At 38.9% G+C, this 24,005-nt stretch overlaps 2 protein-coding genes across 2 annotated transcripts; both read left to right on the top strand.

Moving 5' to 3' along the window:
* Positions 1-8,283: 8,283 nt before the first annotated feature.
* On the top strand, positions 8,284-10,028 carry LOC149650465 (uncharacterized). The gene is made up of 2 exons (XM_089849240.1): positions 8,284-8,521; positions 9,828-10,028. The coding sequence occupies exons 1-2, from the start codon at positions 8,381-8,383 to the stop codon at positions 10,026-10,028; spliced, it is 342 nt and encodes a 113-aa protein (XP_089705366.1). The 5' UTR covers positions 8,284-8,380.
* Positions 10,029-10,036: 8 nt separating this feature from the next.
* LOC149650466 (uncharacterized) lies at positions 10,037-13,134 on the top strand. The gene is made up of 3 exons (XM_089849242.1): positions 10,037-10,094; positions 10,973-11,100; positions 12,931-13,134. The coding sequence occupies exons 1-3, from the start codon at positions 10,061-10,063 to the stop codon at positions 13,132-13,134; spliced, it is 366 nt and encodes a 121-aa protein (XP_089705368.1). The 5' UTR covers positions 10,037-10,060.
* Positions 13,135-24,005: the final 10,871 nt, after the last annotated feature.

Here is a 24,005-nt window from a genome sequence, read left to right on the forward strand (position 1 = left end):
ATGTATACGACGGAAAGTTAACCGAAAATATCTTCTTCACTCTTATTAGTGTTTCAATTTATGGTTAATTCTGTTTGCCTTAAGTAATAATCCTGTTAAAGGGAGAGTGAAGTGGAAAGTCAAGTGAGTCTTTATCGATTCTTAAACCAGAAATAATATAAGAAACCTCCCTACCGGAAGGGAGGTTTCTTATATTACTTTTGCTTAAACCAATTATAAGACCATTTTGTATAGTGAAGCATACAGAAAATATCTCTGTTTGTGAAGAGAAAAGCAGGGCGTTACGCGATTGGTCAGAGGTCCGTATTTAAAATTATCCATAAAATCTGAACCTAATTTGAATTTTAAAATCATTCGGAGATATAACCTGTATGTTTCACTATGCAGAATGGTCTTATAATTAGTAGAAGAATCGATAAAAAAATCACTTAATTTTCCTCTTCACCCTCCCTTTAAAGAGCTCTGCGTTTCTTACTATAGTCATTTTAATGGATACAGTTACGAGTTGGTATTGTCGAATGAAAGAAGTTTCGGATTCAAGAAACGCGGCAAATGGTTCGGAGTCGTAGGAATGCTTCAAAGAAAAGTAAAGATGAATTTTACACATCTCACTTACACACAAACCCCAAACCAAGAAGCGATATCTAGTTTACTAGGGAGAAGGTATAAGATGTGCGACAGATTTCATAGTTAACTTAAGTGAATAATAATATGTAATGAAATAGGTTCGTTTTGTCTAGGGGGATTAAATTAAAATGGACTGTCGGCATGATTAAAATTAACATTAAGATTTATTTGATATTTGAAAGGTTCATTTAAAAGGTAATATGGTTGATTAACAGTTCATGATAAGCATTACTTAATTAATAAAAAGTGGTGGGCTGGTTATTCCCATAATGGCGCGCATTATTTCGCGAGAGCTCTTTATAAAAATAATTGTTTGTACGGTACCGTATGGAAGTTCATCGAGGGCGCGGATTCGAAGCGAAAGATAAAGTTCGGCCGGTTAAAGTTCGGTCCTCCAAAGGTCCATCCTGGTTTAGGCCCGGTAACGTGGTTCGGGCTGGACCTCGTGTCGTCGGCCTCGGTCCTGGGACAAATCGGGCAGAGTCCGGCCTTGCAGATGGGTAACGAGAGAGGGAATAATAGAAGGCGCCGTCTTTTTATACCTTCTCTCCAGAAGCTACGGGGTCTTCAAAGTTCGTGAAGGGCTCTTGAAAAGAGTTCATCTTCGGGTTCACGAAGCACACGCGGAGAGAGTTTTAGGGATTTTGGTTTTCCCGATGACGCGCACGAGTTGGGGAAAGTAACCAGCCTCAACGCGGGGAACTACCAGCCATAGATATAAAAATATTTGAAGTTACAGATTCCCCACAACCAAAACTTGAACGTCCTCGTTCGACAAGAATAAGAAACAACGATTAAAAAAAAACACATATTAGAAAAGGGGTTACGTGAAAAAAAATACAAAATCAAATCTAGGCCTAGACAATAAAAACTATATACATGGATATCCAATATGGGCAAAAAAAAAATTCTCGAGATGCAAAATTGAAACAAAATTAAACACAGCATATGAGTTAACCACTCTGCTATAACAAACAATATAAAATTGAATTGAATTAAAATAAAATAAACTACGCTATACACAGCATTTGAGTTAACCACTCTGCTTTGTAGGGTTTAGGACCCTCTTTGTAATTGTATCTCTAGGGCGAAGCCGTCTAATATAAGGAGGTTGGTCACCATTCCAAGAATCAGAGCTAGGGCTAGGGGAAATACAAGGACGACTGTTAGACACAAGAACGTACGGACCAGAAGGGTCATCTATGGGAGAATCATCTTCGGTCAATACAACAGGGGGAGGCAAAGGTACGCACTCAGGGTCACGAGGTATAAATAGCTTAAGCTGATTCACGTGATACGTGCCTTTCAGAACCCGTTTGGTCTCTAAATTAGCTAAACGATAGGTGTGAGGGCTAAATTTTTCACTAATGAGGAACGGCCCATCCCAATTGTCAGCCAACTTTGCCATAAAATAGTCTCCTGCAGAAGACTGTGGGTGCGTTTTACGCAATACATGTTGTCCAACTTCATACTCAAAATCTCTATGTTTTTGATCAAAATATCCAGCTTGCCGAGTCTGCTCCAATAGAATATTTTCCTTCGCTTGATTTATAGCGACCGTAACACGGTCCATAATGCTATCAGCGTATAAGGTGGTATTTTCTTGGGACATATTAAACTCAGGGCTAGATTGCGGGGTAACGTCAAACGGGGTCCGCAACTCTCGGCCAAATGTTAAATACGCTGGGGTGAAACGTGTAGTTTCATGGGGGGCTGTCCTAATTGCCATAGCTAATTGAGGTAGGCCAATATCCCATTCTCTGTGGTTATTTGTAATATATGTAGCGATCATAGTACCTATAGTGCGGTTACTACGTTCAACGGGGTTACCTCTAGGGCTATAGAATGACGTAAAGCGATGGTTCACTCCTAGGTTCTTACACGCAGCCTTCATAAGTTTACTAGCAAACTGGCTACCAGAATCGGAAATAATAGTGGAGGGGACCCCAAAACGGGTGAAAACCTCATCCACGAGTTTCGTTACTATACTTTTCGCCGTTGCTCGACGGAGCGGGAACATCTCGACCCATTTGGTCATAGTGTCGATTACTACCAATAATTGGGTGTTACCCTTTTTGCTAGGAACAAAAGGACCTTTCAAATCAATAGATAAAACCTGAAAAGGGTCAGTCGGCAAAGCCGATTTCATGAGCCCTGCGGGGGCTCTTTGCGGGTTTTTGTTTTTCTGGCAAGGTAAACATGATTTAATATAATTAGTGACTGATTTTGTCATTTGCGGCCAAAAATAACGGACTTGAACCCTACGTAAGGTCTTAAAAATTCCAAGGTGGCCTGAAATAGGGATGTCATGAGTTAAACGTAATACTGTCTCAATTAGAGAGGGGGGAATCCATATTCGGTATGAGTTCGAATTATCGGGGGATCGGAGAATGTCACGATAAAGAATGTTTTCGATAATAGCGCATTTTGGAGCGGAAGCTAATACAAAGTCCTTCAATGAGGCATCAGTTGGTATAGTTTTTAAATCTAGGTAGAGTTTTAGAGCACACAGCTGTTCATCGGCTTCTTGGGCGGCTATTATACGATCGGGATCGAAAGAAATTTCTGAATCAGGGTCTACGATTGATGCCAAGATAAGGGGTTCCGAGGGGTCGGACTCTGATTCGTCCAGCAAATCAGGGTCGTCATCGCAAGGAATACGGGAAAGCGCGTCCGCTACACCGTTATTTTTACCAGGGACATGGCGTATAGCCGAAACATAGGGGTCAATGATAAGTCGCCAGCGGGCGAGCTTACCAGTGGGGTCGCGAGCTGTTCGAAGCCATTGAAGAGCGCTGTGGTCGGTGAAGACTTCTACCTGACCGCCTTCTATATAGGGGCGAAACTTTTGAATAGCCCACTTTACCGCGAGACATTCTCGTTCTGTAACCGAGTAGTTGCGTTCAGCTTTATTTAGGGTGCTGCTAGCATATTGCACTACTACGGGTTTACCATCTTGTTTTTGACTTAAAACAGCGCCCAAACCAGTGTTGGATGCGTCTGAGTGGATTATAAAGGGTTTTGAAAAATCAGGTGGTGCAATAATTGGGGCGGAAACCAGTGCGGTTTTTAGGGTATCAAAGGATAATTGCTGCTCTGGTCCCCATTGCCAAGCTGTATCCTTATGCAAAAGAGCGTTAAGGGGAGCGGCCTTGTCTGAAAAGGAATTTATGAATCTCCTATAATACGAAGCGGCACCTAAGAAGCTACGAACTTGTTTAACTGTCTTAGGGGCTGGCATGTCTTTAATTGCAGAAGTTTTTCTGGGGTCTACGTGTACGCCTTGTTCATTAACTAAATGACCTAAAATATAGGCTTCTTTGGCACAAAATTGAGTCTTACTTGCCTTGGCGGTTAAGCCTGCGTCAGAAAGAACACCAAAAACCTTTCTAAGGGTAGACATATGTTCCGTAAAAGTGGAGGAAATTACAATAAGGTCGTCAAGGTATGCACTGACTCCAGACTTACGTAAGTGGCCAAACAAGTGGTCAATCATTCTTTGAAAAGTTGCCGGAGCTGTGGTCAACCCGAACATTAGGACCTTGGGTTGAAATAAACCGCGATGGGTTATAAAGGCTGCCTTTTCACGGCTGTTTATGTCTAAGGGCACTTGCCAGTACCCAGCTTTGAGGTCTAGAGTTGTAATAAATTTGGGGTTTTTTAAAGAATCGAGGATATCATCTATCCTGGGTAGCGGGTAGGAATCTTTCTTTGTTACCGCGTTTAATCTTCGATAATCAAAACAAAGGCGAGAACCGCCGTCCTTTTTGGACACTAATATACAGGGTGCTGCCCAAGGAGAGTTACTGGGTTCAATTTGGTCATCAGCTAACATTTGGTCAATAATAGAGTCAATTTGATCTCTTTTGTGAGGAGCGTAGCGGTAGGGAGCGCAGGAAATAGGGTATGCATCACCCGTGTTAATATAATGCGTGGCGGTATTAGTGATTCCTGCATTTTTCGCAAATAAATATTGAAATTCTGAAACTAAGTCTTCTAATTGTATTCTTTCCTCGGGGGTCACTTTCGCTAACATAAGGGCTTTCTTAAGATCTTCTTCATCTATTTCACAAGGGGGTGTGGTGAGGCAAACAGCTGGTGAGGGGATCACTGGCTTATCAATAAAATTGGGAAGAAAACTATGTTTCTCCGTGGGGGAGTCACTCCAAAAAAACTGCATCGCGCCACAATCTAAAGTCATTCCTTCTGATTGTAACAAATCCATTCCCAAAATACAGGGAAAAATTAAATTCTTAACTAAATATACATTATGCGTTGTGTTTCTCCCCGGAAGGTTAATGTTTGCTTTGCCGCAGCCGGTTGTGGTCACTCGACTTCTATTGGCAAGTTTTAATCCTAATTTAATACGTTTTTGTTTATTAGATGTAGTTGGGATAAAGTTTCTAAAACGTTCATCTACTAAAGTAAAGGTAGATCCAGGGTCCACAAGAGCTATACAAGGGGATTTATTAATTGAAATTTTAAGTTTTGCTAAAATTGGTAAATTTAAATTTTGAAAAGAGTCAATTGTGGGTCCTGAACTACAAATAATGGGCTTTAGGAGCGGTTGGGGGGGAGGATTGGGTGGACCAGTTCCTCCCCTGCCTGCGTTTCCCGATGATACAGGTGTGTTATTAGCGGGGGGTAGCATGGGGGCGCGTCGAGGGCATTCTGGTCGAGTGTGACCCGGTTCGTTACAGTGATGGCATACTACGCCGTTAGGGTTAAATCGACGCGTGAAAGTATTTCTTTGGAAAGTCCTATTCTGAGAAGGGATTAGATTTCCATTTCTTTGAGGAAAATTTGACCCCGAAGCACTATTTGTATTACTGGGGTTAGTGTATCTCGTGGGGCAATGATCTTGATAGTGACCTTTTTCAGACCATCTAAGGCAAACAACATCCCTAACTATTTTTAAGGAGGGGGGATTTTTTGGAGCATCTTCACCGCGACGGGGGGCTGAAGCTTGCTCAATAAGAATGGCTTTATCTACAAATTCTCGCACCGAGGTAGCGGTAGTTAATGCCAGGGCTTTTCTTAATTCTTGATTAAGATTTTTCCTAATATACCTAATTTGCGAAGCTACTGGTATAGGGTCAATTAATTTACGCATAATAGTATTCATGGCTTCTGCGTAATTACTAACATTTTCACCTGATTTTTGAAATCTGGTATCCAGTCTTTCTAGTATTAAATCGTCATTCCCTTGACCCTGAAACTCGTTTTTAAGAGCCGTGGAAAATTCGGCAAAAGTTTGAAAAGGGGTTTGGCGCGCGAACCATTCAGCAGCCACACCTGTTAGCATGCTGGGGACCCAGTGCCTTACAAAAAGATTTTCGGGGCAATCCCGAGAGGCGAGCACCTGATGGGCTTTAACTAAAAACTCTTTAATATTCGAATCGGTAAAACTACCTGAGAATGTTGGCAACGTGATGGGGGGTGCCCAAGAGGGGGGTAAAACTTGAGGCTGAGCTGCGGCCTGCCCATTGTTTGCTATTATTTGCGCCATTAATTGGGCGACTTGCTGTTGTAGCGCCGTTATTTCGGCGTCCCTAGGGTGGGGATTATTCATATTGGACAAATTAAGCTGCTGGTTAGTTTGATCAGGGTTTATACTTCTAAGAGCAAACCTTTGTTCTCTAGCGCTCCTTTGAGTCGCTGAAAAAATTTCGTAACACTCCCGGCAGCTAGAAAATTTACCCAAATTTGGCTGACAAATTTCACTATGCTCAGGTCGGTATAAACTCATGAAGTATTTTATGTTACTGTTTAAACTTATAAGGGGTTCTATATAGAGACAATGAGGTAGTACCAATGCAACTTAAATTTTACGTTAGATTTGGGGTAGGATGACCAACCTTAATAAACCACGTGGGTAAAAATTTTAAAATAAACTAGAATATACACTCCTAACTAAACTAGCTAAAATAATACACTTCTAACAAAAATTATGTACTTATGTACTCCTAACAAAATTACGTACTTTACGTACTATTAACTAAAAACAAAAATCAATTCTATGTAACAAGTTGCGACTTACAATTGGTTATAAACTGAAAGCTAATTAATTTCTACCTATAGAATTTGTCGATTTGAGATATGTAATAAAAAATAAGTTAAAATCAACGCTAACCACGTGATAAATAGAAACTTAGGTCATTAACCATGAACCATTAAAGAAAAAAAAATTAATCAATGTTCGTTAACCTCGAACAAGAACTATATCTCAAATACGACGTAATGAGGGGCGAAAAATTAGGCTTTCATAACTTTAAACAAAGGGAAACATATCCCGGACGGAGTCCTCAATTGCGACAGATTTCATAGTTAACTTAAGTGAATAATAATATGTAATGAAATAGGTTCGTTTTGTCTAGGGGGATTAAATTAAAATGGACTGTCGGCATGATTAAAATTAACATTAAGATTTATTTGATATTTGAAAGGTTCATTTAAAAGGTAATATGGTTGATTAACAGTTCATGATAAGCATTACTTAATTAATAAAAAGTGGTGGGCTGGTTATTCCCATAATGGCGCGCATTATTTCGCGAGAGCTCTTTATAAAAATAATTGTTTGTACGGTACCGTATGGAAGTTCATCGAGGGCGCGGATTCGAAGCGAAAGATAAAGTTCGGCCGGTTAAAGTTCGGTCCTCCAAAGGTCCATCCTGGTTTAGGCCCGGTAACGTGGTTCGGGCTGGACCTCGTGTCGTCGGCCTCGGTCCTGGGACAAATCGGGCAGAGTCCGGCCTTGCAGATGGGTAACGAGAGAGAGGGAATAATAGAAGGCGCCGTCTTTTTATACCTTCTCTCCAGAAGCTACGGGGTCTTCAAAGTTCGTGAAGGGCTCTTGAAAAGAGTTCATCTTCGGGTTCACGAAGCACACGCGGAGAGAGTTTTAGGGATTTTGGTTTTCCCGATGACGCGCACGAGTTGGGGAAAGTAACCAGCCTCAACGCGGGGAACTACCAGCCATAGATATAAAAATATTTGAAAGCCATAGATATAAAATTATTTGAAAATACTATAGAAGGGAATAGCTTCATGCTCTGCATGTTATTGTTACAGATGCCTAAGTTTTCGCGCACAATAGTCTCAGTCCCCCTTTCAAAATACAAGGGGGGGGCGTTAAAGGAAGCCGGGCTATTTCTCCTCTCCTCAGTCGGAAAATACGTAATTTTCGTCATTCGCGTCGCGCTGACGTCAGTTTTCAAGAACCAATGAGATGCCGGTTGTAATTTAGAGGCGGGGATTAACTCCGGACCTACGTTTGGACTGGAGATAAAGCTGGAAATGTGGAGAATTGATACCTTCTCCCTAATAAACTAGATATCACTTCTTGCCCAAACCTTTTATTTATTATGTACAAGTTGTCACTGTCTCTCACATATTGCATTATTTATGGAAAGTTATATTTCACCAAAAAAATTTCTTAAAATCATTTAACACTCCTGTATAGTTATTCCAAATTCTCAAAGGTTATTTTACGGCATTTAGTTCAAAGAAAAATAGTTTTAAAAACTTGACAAATTAAGAATCTTTACTATTAATTAAAAGTGGCTTTGGGTTGACCATACATTTTAACCATTGCTATATTTCTTGCCTTTGTGTCATCATAAAAGAGACGAGCTCAGACCTGATAGGCTTAAACGTGACCCCTGGTGAAATCTTATCCGATTTTAACGAAACTTGTCTTAATTTAAAGAGAAAATTACCTTCTACTTCAATGATTTAGGAAGTTTACTTCAGCATGACGCTTCAGAACAGCTTCCCAAGAAGTCTAGTAGTGGATTTTGTCCATCCAGATGTCAACGAGAAAGCCACCTTCGTTTTGCGCGCTCCGCTTCAATTGCCAAGAGCCTTGGCACTAATTAAACCATTTAGCTTGGAAGTAAGTACACCAGTAAAGGCGCTCAAAATATCATAGGACGGACGCTGGCAAAAGAGACTAGTGCGTGGTAAGCTTTAGTGATCCAAAAGATAATTTAGTCCTAAAGAGACCTAATAAAGAGTTACTTTTTCCACTGGAAAATTAAAGGTGAGCTTAAGAGAGTACATCTCATCCAGACCAGAGACCACCTAACCCATGGACAGAAAAATCATGTTAAACCCGCGTTAACAAATGGCAATGCGTAGCACGCGCCCTCACGCGTCTAACGACCGCAATTTATCGCCAAATGCCCGTAAAGAAAACATTGTCTGTAATAGTTCGGGATATATTTAAACAGATTTTATAAACAATACCAGAGTGATATTTACAAAACTAAATTGATAGATCGCTTATGAATCTTTAATGAGAGAGAGAGGCTAAAATAAATAAATAATGAAATTCAACTTAATGTTATAATTTAGTCAGATTTTCTCCCCATATCGATGAAGGGAGACCTCTAGTCCTCAAAAAACCAAAATGGCGCGAATTTTACTAGGGTTTGGTGAAAAACTTCCTACCTACGCCACCACAGCGCTAGTGTTAGTCGTTGCTCTAAGCAAACCTAGCTCCCTATTCAGTTTGCCTGTCCATGGGTTAGGTGCATGGTCTGAGATCTCAATTTACCCAAGTCCATCTTGAAACAGTAATTTGAAATTTTTTAGTAACTTTGTCGTACCAGAAAATAAACGGATCCTAATTTACCTCCTACACTAAATACATTAAGCAGTACTAAGAAATTCGAACGATCCAAGATTACTAATCTCCTGTTGCTCGTGCCGTGACTTGCTTGTCGCCACCGCGTCTAGTTTTTCCAAGGATGATGGGGGTAGGATTCGAAATCTGAGATAAATATAGGCGCGCTAACTGTGGAACGACCCAGTTTTGGTGGGACGCCAAAAATGGGGAAGAATAGTCGGACGCATTGGTAATTGGCTGAGAAGGGCTACAGACGAACCAATTACAATTGAGTCCGACTATCCCCCCCTTTTTGGCGTTCCACCCAATCTGAGCCGTTGCACAGTTAGCGCACCTATTTCTATCAGATTTAGCATCCTCCTCCATCATCCTTGGTTTTCCATAGGAGCTAACAACTGGCTAGGGGGAAGAGATAGTCTGACGTCACGCAGCCCCTCTCTGGTTAGAATTTTTCGCGTAGAATACTGTTTCCAACCGTTAGGGGTGTGACGTTTCAGGCTCAGAACTGTTAACTCCCTATAGCGTTTGAAAGATCCAGGCTAAACAAATTTCTTTATTGTACCTTTGCTAGGTATGGATTTGCATTCTGTGCCTGTTTCCCGCTATGGCCATTTTCTTGAAGTTTTTGGCGGTGCGATTCTTTGTCGATTTGATGGCCTCGAATAACAGGTTCTTTTGGTCGTTCGGTGAGGCTCTTTGGTACGAATACGGCGCCCTCCTTGACGCCGGAGCCGAACCACCCAGGCGATTGGATCGCATTGCAGTTCCTTGAAAGTCGGCTTGATTGGTTGGTTCATCTTTTCGATGATCGCCTACGCTTCCTTTTCGGGTCAACTAAGTAAGAAGCAAAATGTCTTTCATATATTTCGCTATATTAATTTGTAGATGTAATTCGGTTTGCACGCGTACTCGCGATTTTCATAGACAAGTTTACCCCTAGAAGTTCGAAAATAAATCGTTGTCTCAGAGGCGAGGGGTTCGGTTTGCACGCGTACTCGCGATTTTCATAGACAAGTTTACCCCTAGAAGTTCGAAAATAAATCGTTGTCTCAGAGGCGAGGGGTTAGTCACTTTAATAATCAGGTGTACACAACCGCAGAAATCGATTACTTGATTTCTGGAACTCTTAGAAAATCATCAGTAATCACAATCATTTTTGTATGTAATCAAAGGTAATCAGAAATCTCCGATAATAAATGGAAATCATGTGAAATCTTGAGAAAATCAGAAATAATCACATGATTTACTTGTAATATTTTGTAATCACCTCGGAAATCACACATTTCGTGAAATTACCACACATAATCAATCGAGGAACTCGAAGATCTAAAATAAAAATCGTAATCAGTTCAGATAGAAATAATTACTGTATTCATCGTAATTCACGATGAATCCAGTGGTAATCACGGCATTCACCAAAAAATCAACAGAATTCGTTGGAATTCAAACAGGAATCACAAGTAATCTGCGGCAATAACGGGAAATCAGTGTAAAGATTATGGAAATCACCGAAAATAATCCCAATCACAGAAATCAAGGAATTCGTTCAGTAATCAACGGAATTCACATCCAGAAATCAGCTGTACAAAATTTTGGCGAATGACTAGCCCCTCGCTCAGAGGCAATTAGAATCACGCGTCGCCTCCACTTTCCTTACTGTCTCACTTTTTGTTATCTCATTGTGTTTATGTTAATTATGGCGTCTTTTTTGCGCAGTTTCATTTTTGAACTTTCCGGGTTTGGAGGATCCGATCGACACTCTTGACCAATTAGCCGCCGCTGTCCATCAAGGGAAGATAGTTGCGGGCAGTTTGCGTAGCACTTTCTTTCATCAAGCCATAGAGGTCAGTCATAAAAGGAAAAAAGTAGTTTTTGTGATCACGTTTAGCTTAGGTGAATACAGCGCTAGGTCCCTTTGACAAGTGCTTTTATATTTTCAGTGACTGTGGTACACTAAAAAAATCATGTATAACCCCTCTTATTTAAGTTCTAGCTTTCAAAATTTATTTGAAGTTTAGAATTGTCTTGATATAGTTGAATTCCCTTTCTCGTGAGTCGTATAATTTTGGTATCACCAAAGCGCCCATTTTTAACATGACCTAAAACTATCTTTTACGTGTGGTTATAACCTGTCTGGTTGGTTATGTTTCGATTTTGAAAGGTTTAATACTTTAAGGGGCATGAAGGCTGCGTTCAACTACCGGCAACTAGAAAAATACAGTCTCTCTCCGTTTGCGGTTTTTTTGGCCACGCTACGTCATGAGTGGCTAAGAGAAATTTTTTAGAGTTGCTAGATCTCTTCAAAATGGCGTCTGCTGCCAAAAATTAATTACAAAAGCGTACTTTGAAGCTGCTCGTGAAGAACCAATTTTAAATTTGAAAACGATTCAGTTTATTCTCAGCAGTAATGATTCCATAGTAATATTGGGTGCAAAAAGCATTTTATACATATTTTTAAAATTATTCTTCAAACCAATGTTTTTGTAGCTCTCGTAAAAATCATAAGGCATGGTTTTCACTTGGCGTAAATCATGACTTTTCGTCCGACGTCAAGTGCATGACAACGGAAAAAAACATAGTTACGCTGGACAGAAATTACGCGTACTGTGGCGATATTGGTTTTCTTTTTTTTTAGCCCGCGTTCATTGTTAACGCTCCACGCGAGCCAATCAGCAATGAGCTCGAGTCGTGACGTCATTTTCGACCACGCGTGTTCGGAAAAGGACGTCCGCGGTCCGCCATGTCTTTATTTATTTAGTTCCTAATCGAGTTAGTTACTAGTACAAATTAGAGATGGCCGATACCAGGCTTAACCCGATACCGATCGATACCGGTACAAACATGAACCGATACCGATCGATACCGATATTTACTCACTATGATCCAAAACCCGATACTTCAACCGATACCGATATGGTATCGGTTCATCCCTAGAGTAGTAGGCGCGTACTAAGAAAGATTTTTGCTTATTAGTTGTCAGATAAACTGAATTCAGGTACTTTTATATAAATGAGAACTCGTCACGATTGAAATTCATAGAAATGAGATATTATCACCATCATTACGTTTCTAAAATACCTAAAAATGTCATGTAGCGCCATATAACTTCTTTTAAACGAGTATCGGGTTAGTATCGGTATCGAACCAACCGATCCGATACTATCGGGAAACCCCGATATGGTATCGGTACCGGTTCATCCCTAGTACAAATCCCTGAGATTGCCAAAGTCAAATGCTGAAAGTTTTTGAAGAGGTTCGGAGCCATCAATATCTTTATGATATTAGACACAAAGGTTACAAAGACCAAAAAAGAAAGATGTCCGCAATTGGTACAATGTTCAGTTTATTTGGTAAGTCTTGGTTCCATTATTTGCGAGAACTACGCTAAGTGAAAACGCTAAAACGATGGGCGACAACGTAAGAAAACCAATCTGACGTTTGACGTCCAGCTGCAAAGTTGTTTTTTCGGTCAAGTGGGAGCTTTAGTCGCCATTACGAAACGGATGAACTAAGAAATAACGTACTCCCTTGCCATTTGGTTCGTTGACATTTCGATTAAAAACGTCACGTGACAACCGGAATTGAAAACATCTTTGAACCAAAAAATTGGACTCCGTTGCGAGTTGTTGAAAACAGCCGACGCCAGGCTTAAAATGCTTTTCGTATACTTGTAGGCGATTAGTACCGGTCGTTTAGGTCACTTGGGCGACGGAGTCAGACGAGACCCGATCAGTTCCGGGGCGACATCGGTGCCTTTGGGTGTCTTGAAGGTCTTGCACGCGAAGTATGCCTTCGGTTGGGGCCGAGAGAACATGCAAGGGTCAGTCGCTCGGTTGGGGGAACATAATTTTCACTTTCTTAGTGACCAACTCGTTTAACACTTTCTTGGGACACGCTGGTAAGCAAACATACGCAGTAGTCTTCGTGTAACTTTACTTTCAATTTTCAGATAATTATTATTGTCTATCCCGGAGATCTAGTATTACCAGAAGTATATAATACTTCTCTTCGAGAGAAGGGCACCACAAAGCGGTGTAAGTGTAACTTCATTCTTCCCAACAGCAGAGCATTTGGAGCAAGGTTACTAAACCGAATCACATACGCGATAAATTATTATTACTCTATTAGCGTTTAGCTATTTGGCAAGACGCATGCGCTTGTGGATTTATGTCCCACGTCATGACAATCAAGATTTGTGGGTAATTGCTGGGATTTATTACCAAACAATTATAGAATTCACCCTAGCACGATGCGCGATGCCCATCTGAAGTTTGATGAGCGGGAGATCAAACAAAATGGGTAAGCCTGGGAAGAATAACTAAAGTATTAAGAGGATACAGAGTGTCATCCTTCTTCTATTATCTCCTTCTGGTAATACGTCGTAGTTAAATTGAAGCTGTCATGTAAAGATGAAATTGGAAATAGTACCTTTTATAGCACTCTTTGACGCGTGAGTTGATCACTCTTATCCTGGAAAGTATAAGACTAAGGCTTTCTATGGCACTCATCCCTGTTAAAAAAAGCGTATGATTTAAATGGCCACTAAAACAATGTAAATAACCACTAGATTTTGAAACCACTAATAGAATTTAATCTCCCGGTTGTCATAGTAACCATTTAAAAAATTAATTCGCCCTTAATTTGCTCAATCACTAAAAAATGGAATAAGACTTTAAAAAATATTAAATCTACCTTTAACCTAATTCTCATCGCATTTTCTAATGCCAACAGCCAACTCATAATCGAAATGTCTTCGCAACTGACGAAGCTTCGATATGTCTCTGAATCAGAAGAAGAATCGGTGCAGGAAGATAGTACTACAAAAACCGTAAAAGCAAAACGAAAGTGTGCAAAATGGCGGATAGTTAAAACTTTCACTGCAAGAGCCGATGCTGATGCCCATGCAGTGCCGTCTTATCCATTGGGCCCGTTGGGCACTGGCCCAGGGGCCCCTTAAGAACAGGGGCCCCATAATTGTCAAATAATACTCATTTTACCTTTGTCATAAGAAAAACACAAGAAAATATAAACTACTTTCCATCGGTCATTCAGTCTTTTCAATATAAAATTTCGCCTTCGAACTTGAAAATTGTAAAACTAAAAATCTGAGACCTATGAAGTAGTCACCCATTGCCTTGGCTTTTACATTATCCCCCTCCCCATGGCCTGACTTCACAACCGCACATCGGCTTATTTATTTAGTTTGAAACCTTCACTCTAAAACAGTCTCAGTCTATCCTGTCATTTTGCCCATGCTCAGAGAGAAAACCTGGAATTTTCTCGATCATTCTCGCTGTTAGGTGGTGGTCTATTTCTCTCCCTGCTGAAAGTAGAAAACTCTGTTTAAAATATAATGCCTGTTATGAATAAAATTATGGCTGAGATGTTAGACAAACCATAAATAGAGATTATTAGTGATCAAATCAAAAATGAAACGTAATACTTTGAGCGGTGCTCAGAAGATAAAAGCAGCTGCGCAGGAGAAAGAGAAAGCTAACATCATGTTTCCATCAAAATGCTATGAGAAGTGCTGAGCCTGGTAAAATGACTCTTTCAACAGTATCACCGAAGCCCTCAACGACTACCACAGTTCCAACCGACATTGCAGTGGAGTCATCACTTGTTCCTACAACTGATCCAGATGAGGATATTCCACCAGTGGAAGTGCTTAAAAATCTTCCTTCCAGGAACAGATGCAGGGCTATGGGTAATCCTAACTCAGTTGATTGCAGGATTCGAAATGGGCCGACATCTTGTCAGAAACATGGAAACGACCTTTATAAGACACGCCGAGTGTATAAAGCAGATGGAGAAAGCATTAGAATTCCAAGACAAGATATTGGTCAAAAAATGTGTTCAAACGTGAATTACATTGGCGATCCAAGAAATGATCGACTTCGATCCATGATAAATCGATTATCTTTTTACAGGCACGTTCCTGGGAAATATGATGATGATTGTGAAGTCCTGGTCAACTGACCGAGACCCATCAAATATTAACGCTAAAATCTTCAAAACAATGCCTACGTATAACTTGCACATAATGACCAGAGCGTATCAGTGGGTTCGTACGGCTCCCGTGGTGTTTGAAGACGAAGGAACTGACACAATTGATTGTTATGTCGCTGCAAGTCATCGAGCTTCTGTGACAGCAGAAGTTGTTAAATTACGGTCAAGACGATTCCGTAGCTTCGATGCGTTTAAGGAAAATTATTTGAATATTTATCTTATCAAGTTAAATTTGTTGACCTGGGAGGCTATTCTCTAAAAATCGAAAATCATTCGGATCACTCCGAATCCTTATGATTCGGATCGGGCTCATTCGGAGTGGACCGAGAAAACCGTATTCTCTAACCCCAATCCTTATCGTCATTCGGATACTTCGAAAATTTTCTCTCAATCCAAATGGACGTCACTTCCTCTTGAGCCACGTGGTACTTTTTGACGCCCACTTTTTCTTTATTGGACAATTTTATTTGGCGCGCTTTCAAATTGAAGGGATGGAAACTTTGGTTTTTCCCAAGGAGTGGAAATTTTGGGAAATGGTCTTTGTATTGGGAACACATTCAATACAAAGCAAATTTTCTCTTTTTCGATTTCTTTTCTTAAGATAGAAACAAGTGTTTTTTTTTTCCTTTTTTATTTATTTATTTATTTTTGATAAAAAATAATTTATTTTTAAATTGCTTCATAATATTCTTTTAAAATGGTATTAAAGTACACGCTAAACAACAGTTAATATACGTCGAATTTTGAATGAAACTTAGCGTAAGTTTTAGTAGGGTTAAATATGAGGCAATGAGAACCTAGAATAACAACGTTAATTAATCGCAAATTATAATCCAATTGTGTGGATCTCGTGAGATTAAATAAATTCATTAATGTAGATCATTAGCCCTCTATCAATGGTCACACACCTACCAAAATTTAATAATTTAAATAGATGCTAAACGAAATAACCAAATTTAATCTAGCCATTATTAATAATTGATGCAATTGGTCAAAAATATGTGGCTCTAACTTACAAGCCCCGGTAGAAAAAATATTAAAATTAACAATTAAATCTGTGTTAAGTAATTGGATCTCGCGAAATTATCCCTTAAATGTAGGATAAATTCAACGACGTTTTTTTACCTTCAAATCTACCAAAAAGCCGTCGATCTACCTTGTAGATTTCGCCAAGGCCCGCCAAGGCCTAAAGCCATTTCCCGCTTTAACCTAAAATTTTGCCCACGCTTGATTTTAAGTCTCGAAAAACCCCTTGAACTCGTAAATCGCGACGGGCAATGCGATTACCATGTTCAAATCGCAAACGATGAAGCTTGAGTTGAAAAAACAAAGCAGTCATACTAAATAAAAATATGAACCGCAGCCAAAACTCCGGCGAAAGTTCGGCGAAAGTTCGGCGAATCTAAGATTGATGGAGGGAAGAGAGGCGGTAAAAACTCCGAATGCCCGATTCGGCCGTCTCTTACGGCCGCCGAATGATTCGGAGAGGTTATCACCGTATGATTAGGATAAGGTGCTTACAGAATACGTTTTATTTTCATTCGGAGAAATTGACTCCGAATGAAAAGATTCGGATCGAAATTCCTCCAAAAGGACCTTAGAGAATAGCCTCCCTGGGAACATTCATCGTGTACTTGTGCTTTTTTTTTTTAAAGAATTTTGCGTGTAAGCATATCTACGGACTTTCTGTAATGCGAAAACTTTGTATCTTTCCTGACACTGCTAAGCAAGTACCAATTGGCCAAAAACGTAAAAGAGGCCGGCCTGAAAGAACGAAGAAAGCCCTTATTCGCCAGTAAAGCGGTGTGATTATTTTGAATAAAAACTAGAAATGTTTTTTTAATTATTAATGGTGAATTAATTTTTTTGGTGAATGCCCACGTTAAGGGCTAATTAATTTTTTTAAGTGGTTGCTATGACAACCGGGAGATAACATTATTTTAGTGGTAGTAAAATCTAGTGGTGAATTACATTGTTTAAGTGGGGGATTATATATAAGCGTTAAAAAAACTGCTTTTTACATATTTAAATTGAGCCTATATAATTCTCCTAAGAATCCCACGATGGGAGATTGTAGTAGAGTTTCAAGGCGTTTGGACCAGTAGATACGAAGATACTCTTACTCTTAGCACTGAATCTCTCATTTTGACATGGCAAATTATTTTTCCAAAGAAAACGATCCATTTTGAAAGAGTCCCTTAATTTTGGGTTCATTTGAATTCAAAGGAATCAGAAATTAACTTCAAGTAAGAGTCGCGCTTATACATGGTAATCGAATTCTTTGAACGGACTTCTAGCTCGATTAGCATCCGTCCGTGAGCGCGTGATCGAGTGGGCCGTGGTCCATCTCACTTACCATCCCCCTTTCGTACCACCTCCTTTTATCAAAATATTTGGGATGATCTGTTGAAAAAGTTTTTCTCGGATCGTCTCTATTTTTAACCGAAATTACGAACCACGTTTAGCCGTTTAGTTATTTCCACACTCCTGGTGGGCTAATCTCACCAAGTTAATAGGTACTAATGAATAGAGCTTGAAGGTTTCGAATATGAACTTTGCGAGTCTTACATTTTCCTTGGAAAAAGTCATTAACTTCTGCTTGAATGAAGTGATCAGTTCCTGTTGTCAATTGATGGTGAAACACATGAACACTTCCCTTTTAGAGCTGTGATTGGTTAATAATGAAGTAATACTTTTCAATCTTCAAAGTGCCAAAAGGCTCTCCGCTTCGAGTTCCCCTCAATATGGTGTAAGCTCTTCAAAAATACATCCACTTTGCTTAATTAATGCGCAATGTTATTTTAATTTTTTATTCTAAAAGTACACCATATGCATGCTAAAATGCTGAATTTAACAAGGCGACCCAAGGGCTCGTAATAGTAGCCACATCGTACGAGTGAATAGCCCCTCTATACCCTACCCTGATGAGTGGATAACCCTTCTATACTTTACCCTAATGAGTGAATAGCGATATCTTTTACAATGCTTAAATAAATTACCGTGCATAAAATCAGAGTGAATAGCCCCTCGATGCCCTACCCTAAACGGTGATAGAATTATTACCCGTATTAATTTACTTATGCCGTAATTGTAATATTCCGGCGAATCGAAGAACAGGTAGTTTTAGTGATTATCCTCTCGATGAGTTTACAACATAGACTTATGCCGATGCACACTTATCGCTTCTTATAAATTTCTAACATGAACTTATGGTCAGAAGAGTTTGAAAGAGAAAGAATTCGGTAAAACACCCAATAATTGTAATATCCCGGTGCCTTAAGACCATTCTAAAAAGAACGTCAGTAAATACTTGCTTTTGCTTTCAAAATTTCCCTCGATTTCTTTGAATGTTGAAAGAGGGGAGCGTGAAACTCTTATTGTCGACGGGTAAGAGGAATTTTTAAAGGAGGGTATATGGCTTAACCTAACTATCATAATTTCCTTCCTTTCAAAATACACGAACGAAAAATATCACCTCACCACAATTCTCTCCCATTCACTCTCCCTTCAATGACGATCGAAAAATTTTATACTGTCTAAGGCAGTTCTCTTTCACGCCACCACCACCACCAACAGGCCAGGTCAAACTAAGACCCTCATCGTAGATGTTCATCATACGATGTGGCTAAAAATGGCATTGAAATCCAAAATATTACTTGGTCCCGCACGTTTCATCCATCCGAAAGCGATCAAGAGCCCGTAGTTAATGAAAGGCGAAAAATAACCTGAGAGGGTTAGGCCTAATTTGAAAAAGCAGCAAAATTTGATAGATCTTTCAAAACATTACCACTGTGATGTAGTTTTACCAAGGATAAAGAATGCGCGTGAGGAAATTTGTTCTCACGCTACAGGATTTGCAACTCCCTATCTCGGACGACAGCTTATTCTGTAAATACTCTGTTACAACATCGGTTGTCAGCACGCGCAAACCTAGATCTCTATGTAACATAGCTTTTAAACTTCAGAACTTAAAATATCCGCTAGTTTTTTAGCTCGAGTGCACGGCATGAGTTTCAAATACGTGTAGTAGGCTGTAGGCAATTTCACAAGTATTCTCCATGAAATTTCAAACTAATTTTAATTTTAAAATATCTGTCATTTCAAACCAATATCTAACTAATTTTGATCTTTCCCCTTTCACATTGTTTTCAAAGGCACTTTTAATTAATGAACCTAAGAATTTGCTACAGCGAGGAAAAACTCGCACGCTGTCAGCTTGCAAATTGATTCGCGTTCTCAAGGATGTCCAACTCCGCACACATTATAAGGCCCATTCCCGCACAGTTTTTACATTGCAAATTTAGTTCACCATTTTTTACCATAACCCATTTCCACACAGTTTGCAAATAAAACATTTTTATTTTCTTGTTGATTAGGTTTGATTCGGTTAGGGTTAGGTTAGGTTCGGTTATATTTTGGTTAGGTTAGGTTATGCTACAATAGGGGCATGCAAACTTGTGATTCGACCATTGCAATATCACTATCGATGTAAAAAAGTGTATTGATAGACGTAAGTAACCATTAAACCAAGTGTGTTTTTGTTAAAAACAAGATGGCCCCGGCCAAATAGAGCCCCATCGTTTGTAAGGCTCCATCTATCGAGAACATTCTATCTTTGGAATAGGTATTAGTTACCCTTAATCGCCATCCATTTTAAATCATCAATAAATCCCTATCACATTTAAAAGTATCAATAAAAATCACCAATTCAAGAAATTCTTTATTAGTGAATAGCCCCTCGACGCGTTGCTTTTAACAGTGCTAAAATGATTGCTTTGAACTACTAAATAATCCCAATCCCTTTTAAAATTGGCAATGTCTTTTTGTACATCAAACGATGTGGCTAAAAAACAGATAGTTATATTGATTATCCACTCGATGAGTTTACGACATAGACTCTTTTAGATTTATAACATGGACTTATGCCCGGAAGCATTTGAAAGAGAGAGAATTCGGTAAAACACCCAACTTGAGTTCTTTCTTTGTGTAAACCCCGAACTTTTTATTCTATAGAAAGTTGTTCGGATTCTTAGAATATTCATGGCTTAAAGTGTGACAAATTTTAAAGAGAGAATGAAATCTCTCATTTACGGTAAGGCAATATGACAAATTGTGGTGTTCATAAAAGATATACATATATTACTGTTTGTTCATTAATATTTTACACTGCATCCGCATTGTACTGTTATAGATAAATCATCAGCCTTTCCACCTTTAAAATCACCAGTCAATGAAAAATATCACCTAAACACAATTTATCCCTATTCACTCTAAGTGCGTTCATTCATATGTGCATAGTGCATTCGTAATGCATTGTTATAGAGAAATCATAATCGACACCCTTTGAAAATCAAAAATGCCTCTTTTCACTCTCCCTTTAAAAAGACGAACGATACTTCTTCTTCAGACCAAGTCAAACTAATACCCCCATCGTTAGATGTACATCAAACGATGTGACTAAAAAGAAGTAAAAGGAGCATTTTTAATTCCATTTGTTAAATCTGCATTAAAAATTAATCTATCGTTAAATAGCATCGAAAATTTTATAATCATAAAAACTCACATTTTGGCTATTTTCGGTCCAATGGGCCAGCATCATAAGATTAAGGTTTTTAAAATGTTTTGCAAACTGTGCGGAAACAGGCTATAGGCTTTTAAGGTGTGAAAAATGAAACTCTGCGGAAACAAGCGACCACCGGCGTTCTCTACTACGGTTTTAAAAAGCCAACAATTATATTAAATAGAAAACTTAATGTTTGCGATTCAGAGTACTTCGTCTGCAGGATTGTGGTATCCTGGAAAAGTTCCGTAAGGACACGATTGAGTGGGAAAGGATTAAGGGCATGTTTGACACAGACCACCTCCAGGAAAAGAGTGGTACAAGACACTTGGTCATAGTGGACCTGCAAGGCGCGTTCGCCATCTTGACCATCGGACACGCTCTGGCTTTACTCGTCTTTCTGGCAGAGACGGAGAGACTCTCTAACCTCTTCTCCAGATGCTTAAAGATGCTTAAATGACCACACCCGAAGAATGTATCTCGTTTTACCACGTTATTAAAAGGCACAGTGATCATCTAATTGCATAAGTTTATAACATATGTTACATAAGTATGACACTACCTATACTACTACGAAATGCTAGAGACTTACAACTCCTACGCTTTACCTACGTCACTTCATGTCAATCTCTCAGTAACCAGTGACAAACTTATGGAACATATCGTACGAAATTATGATAATTGCTATAAACTTCTGCAATTTTGCATCAATCTTTTACCTAAAATTTCATAAAGTAATGTAATTATTGTTGTTGATTAGTAATAAATAATAATAATAGTCCTAGCACGGGATCGACTAATCTGCGGAATGTCTGAACTTCTGAACTGCTGAAAATAGTAGAATTCCTACTATAAAATTCTTCCATCCTACCAAACCGTAAACTGTCTGATCCTTTTTGACTATTTAGCTGAAATGCCGAATTCTGAACAGTGAACATTGAAATTAAAGTAAGAGATCGTCTGAACCTTTTTGACTATTTTGCTGAAATGCTGAATTCTGAACCGTGAACTTTGAAATTAATGTAAGATAGAGACGGTCTGAACTTTTTTGACTATTTTGCTGAAATGCTGAATTCTGAACCGAAATTAATGTAAGATAGAGACCGTCTGAACTTTTTTTGAATATTTTGCTGAAATGCTGAATTCTGAACCGAAATTAATGTAAGATAGAGGCCGTCTGAACTTTTTTGACTATTTTGCTGAAATGCTGAATTCTGAACCGTGAACTTTGAAATTAATGTAAAATAGAGACCGTCTGAACTTTTTTGACTATTTTGCTGAAATGCTGAATTCTGAACCGTGAATTTTGAAAATGAAGTAGAATGGAGACCGTCTGAATTTTTTTAACTATTTTGCTGAAATACTGAAATTCCGAATTCTGAACCGAAATTAATGTAAGATAGAGACCGTTTGAACTTTTTTGACTATTTTGCTGAAATGCTGAATTCTAGATCTCACTGATAAAAGCAGAATCTACAAAAATTATGAAATTTATGCTAATAATATTTGAAAAGGTGGATTTTAATTGAGAAAAAATTAGGAAAAGGTCCCATTTCATTTGTGTTCTAAATGAAATAAGCATCTAAATTCTGAAAAAGGTTGATTTTAATTGAGAAAAATTTCAGAAAAGGTCTCATTTTATTTGAGTATAAAAATTTTGGAAAAGGCAAATTTTAGTTGAGAAAAACTAGTTAATTAAAAACCAATTAGTGCCTTTTTCCCAAGATATCGAATTAATGCTTTTTTTAGAAACTAAAATATCGCTAATGTAATTTTCGCAACTTCCCGCTTATATTCTCGTTTTCCTTATTTTTGGAATTTATAAAATTTTCTTCACACAATAATTTGGAAATTTCTCAGATTACTTTACCAAAAATGAATGGTTTTGGTAAATTCTGTGTCCTAAAAATACCATAGCTATACTTCTGTCGCCAGTCCTTGAAGTTAATTTAGTTGCCCACCCCCCCGGCATATTATCAATTCATCATTTCAGCAAAATAGTCAAAAAAATTCTGACGGTCTCTATCTTACATTAATTTCGGTTCAGAATTCGGCAATTCAGCAAAATAGTCAAAAAAAGTTCAGACGGTCTCCATTCTACTTCATTTTCAAAATTCACGGTTCAGAATTCAGAATTTCAGCAAAATTATCAAAAGGTTCAGACGGTCCCTATCTTACATTAATTTCGGTTCAGAATTCAGCATTTTAGCAAAATAGTCAAAAAAGTTCAGACGGTCTCCATTCTACTTCATTTTCCAAATTCACTGTTCAGAATTCAGCATTTAAGAAAATTAGTCAAAAAAGTTCAGACGGTCTCTATCTTACATTAATTTGAAAGTTCACGGTTCAGAATTCAGCATTTCAGCAAAATAGTCAAAAAGGTTCAGACGATCTCTTACTTTAATTTCAATGTTCACTGTTCAGAATTCGGCATTTCAGCAAAATAGTCAAAAAGGTTCAGACAGTTTACGGTTTGGTAGGATGGGAGAATTTTATAGTAGGAGTTCTACTATTTTCAGCAGTTCAGAGACGTTCAGACATTCCGCAGATTAGTCGATCCCTCATAGGACCGCGTAAAATAACTTAAATTACCATATTTCTGTATTTGTTGTTAGCCGGCAGTTTGTAGTACGACGCCGAACAGAAACATGTTAGCTGTCACTAAGAGTCGTTATTAATGAGACTGCGTTGTAATTAATATGCTAGCAGTCAGAACGAATAAGAAATGTTACATGGTGTCAGACTGACGCTTTTATATTTTCTTCGCTCACTCCGAAGGATGGGAGGATTAGTTGCGCCTTAGCGGAAATGTGGATCAAAATTAGAGATCGTTCAAACCAAGGTTTCTCTTGTTCGAGGAAGCGTCTGCAGCCAAACCAAGGTCAGACTCACAGAAATTAGCGTTGCTGTTACCTGTCGCGGGACAAGTGGCAATTGATGTATTCGATTCGTCAACTCTAAAGAACTTTGACAACACTATAGCGGTTAGAAGCCCATTCAATCCCGAAGGAACACGAGGTACATTGAGAAACACCTCGACCCTAAACCTTTGTCAGAAGATGAACGCCGGTTTGGCGGACTATACCAGGAATGATACGGTCAACTATACTTGGATCTTTTGCAAAAAAAGGGGCAGAGTCAAACTCCGTTGACTCCCATTTGGGTTCAATCCACGGATAA

This window comes from Phalangium opilio, unplaced genomic scaffold, assembly GCF_054372755.1.
Source record: "Phalangium opilio isolate 3A_F unplaced genomic scaffold, DU_Popi_V2 ptg000087l_1, whole genome shotgun sequence".
NCBI classification, from domain to species: Eukaryota; Metazoa; Arthropoda; class Arachnida; order Opiliones; family Phalangiidae; genus Phalangium; species Phalangium opilio.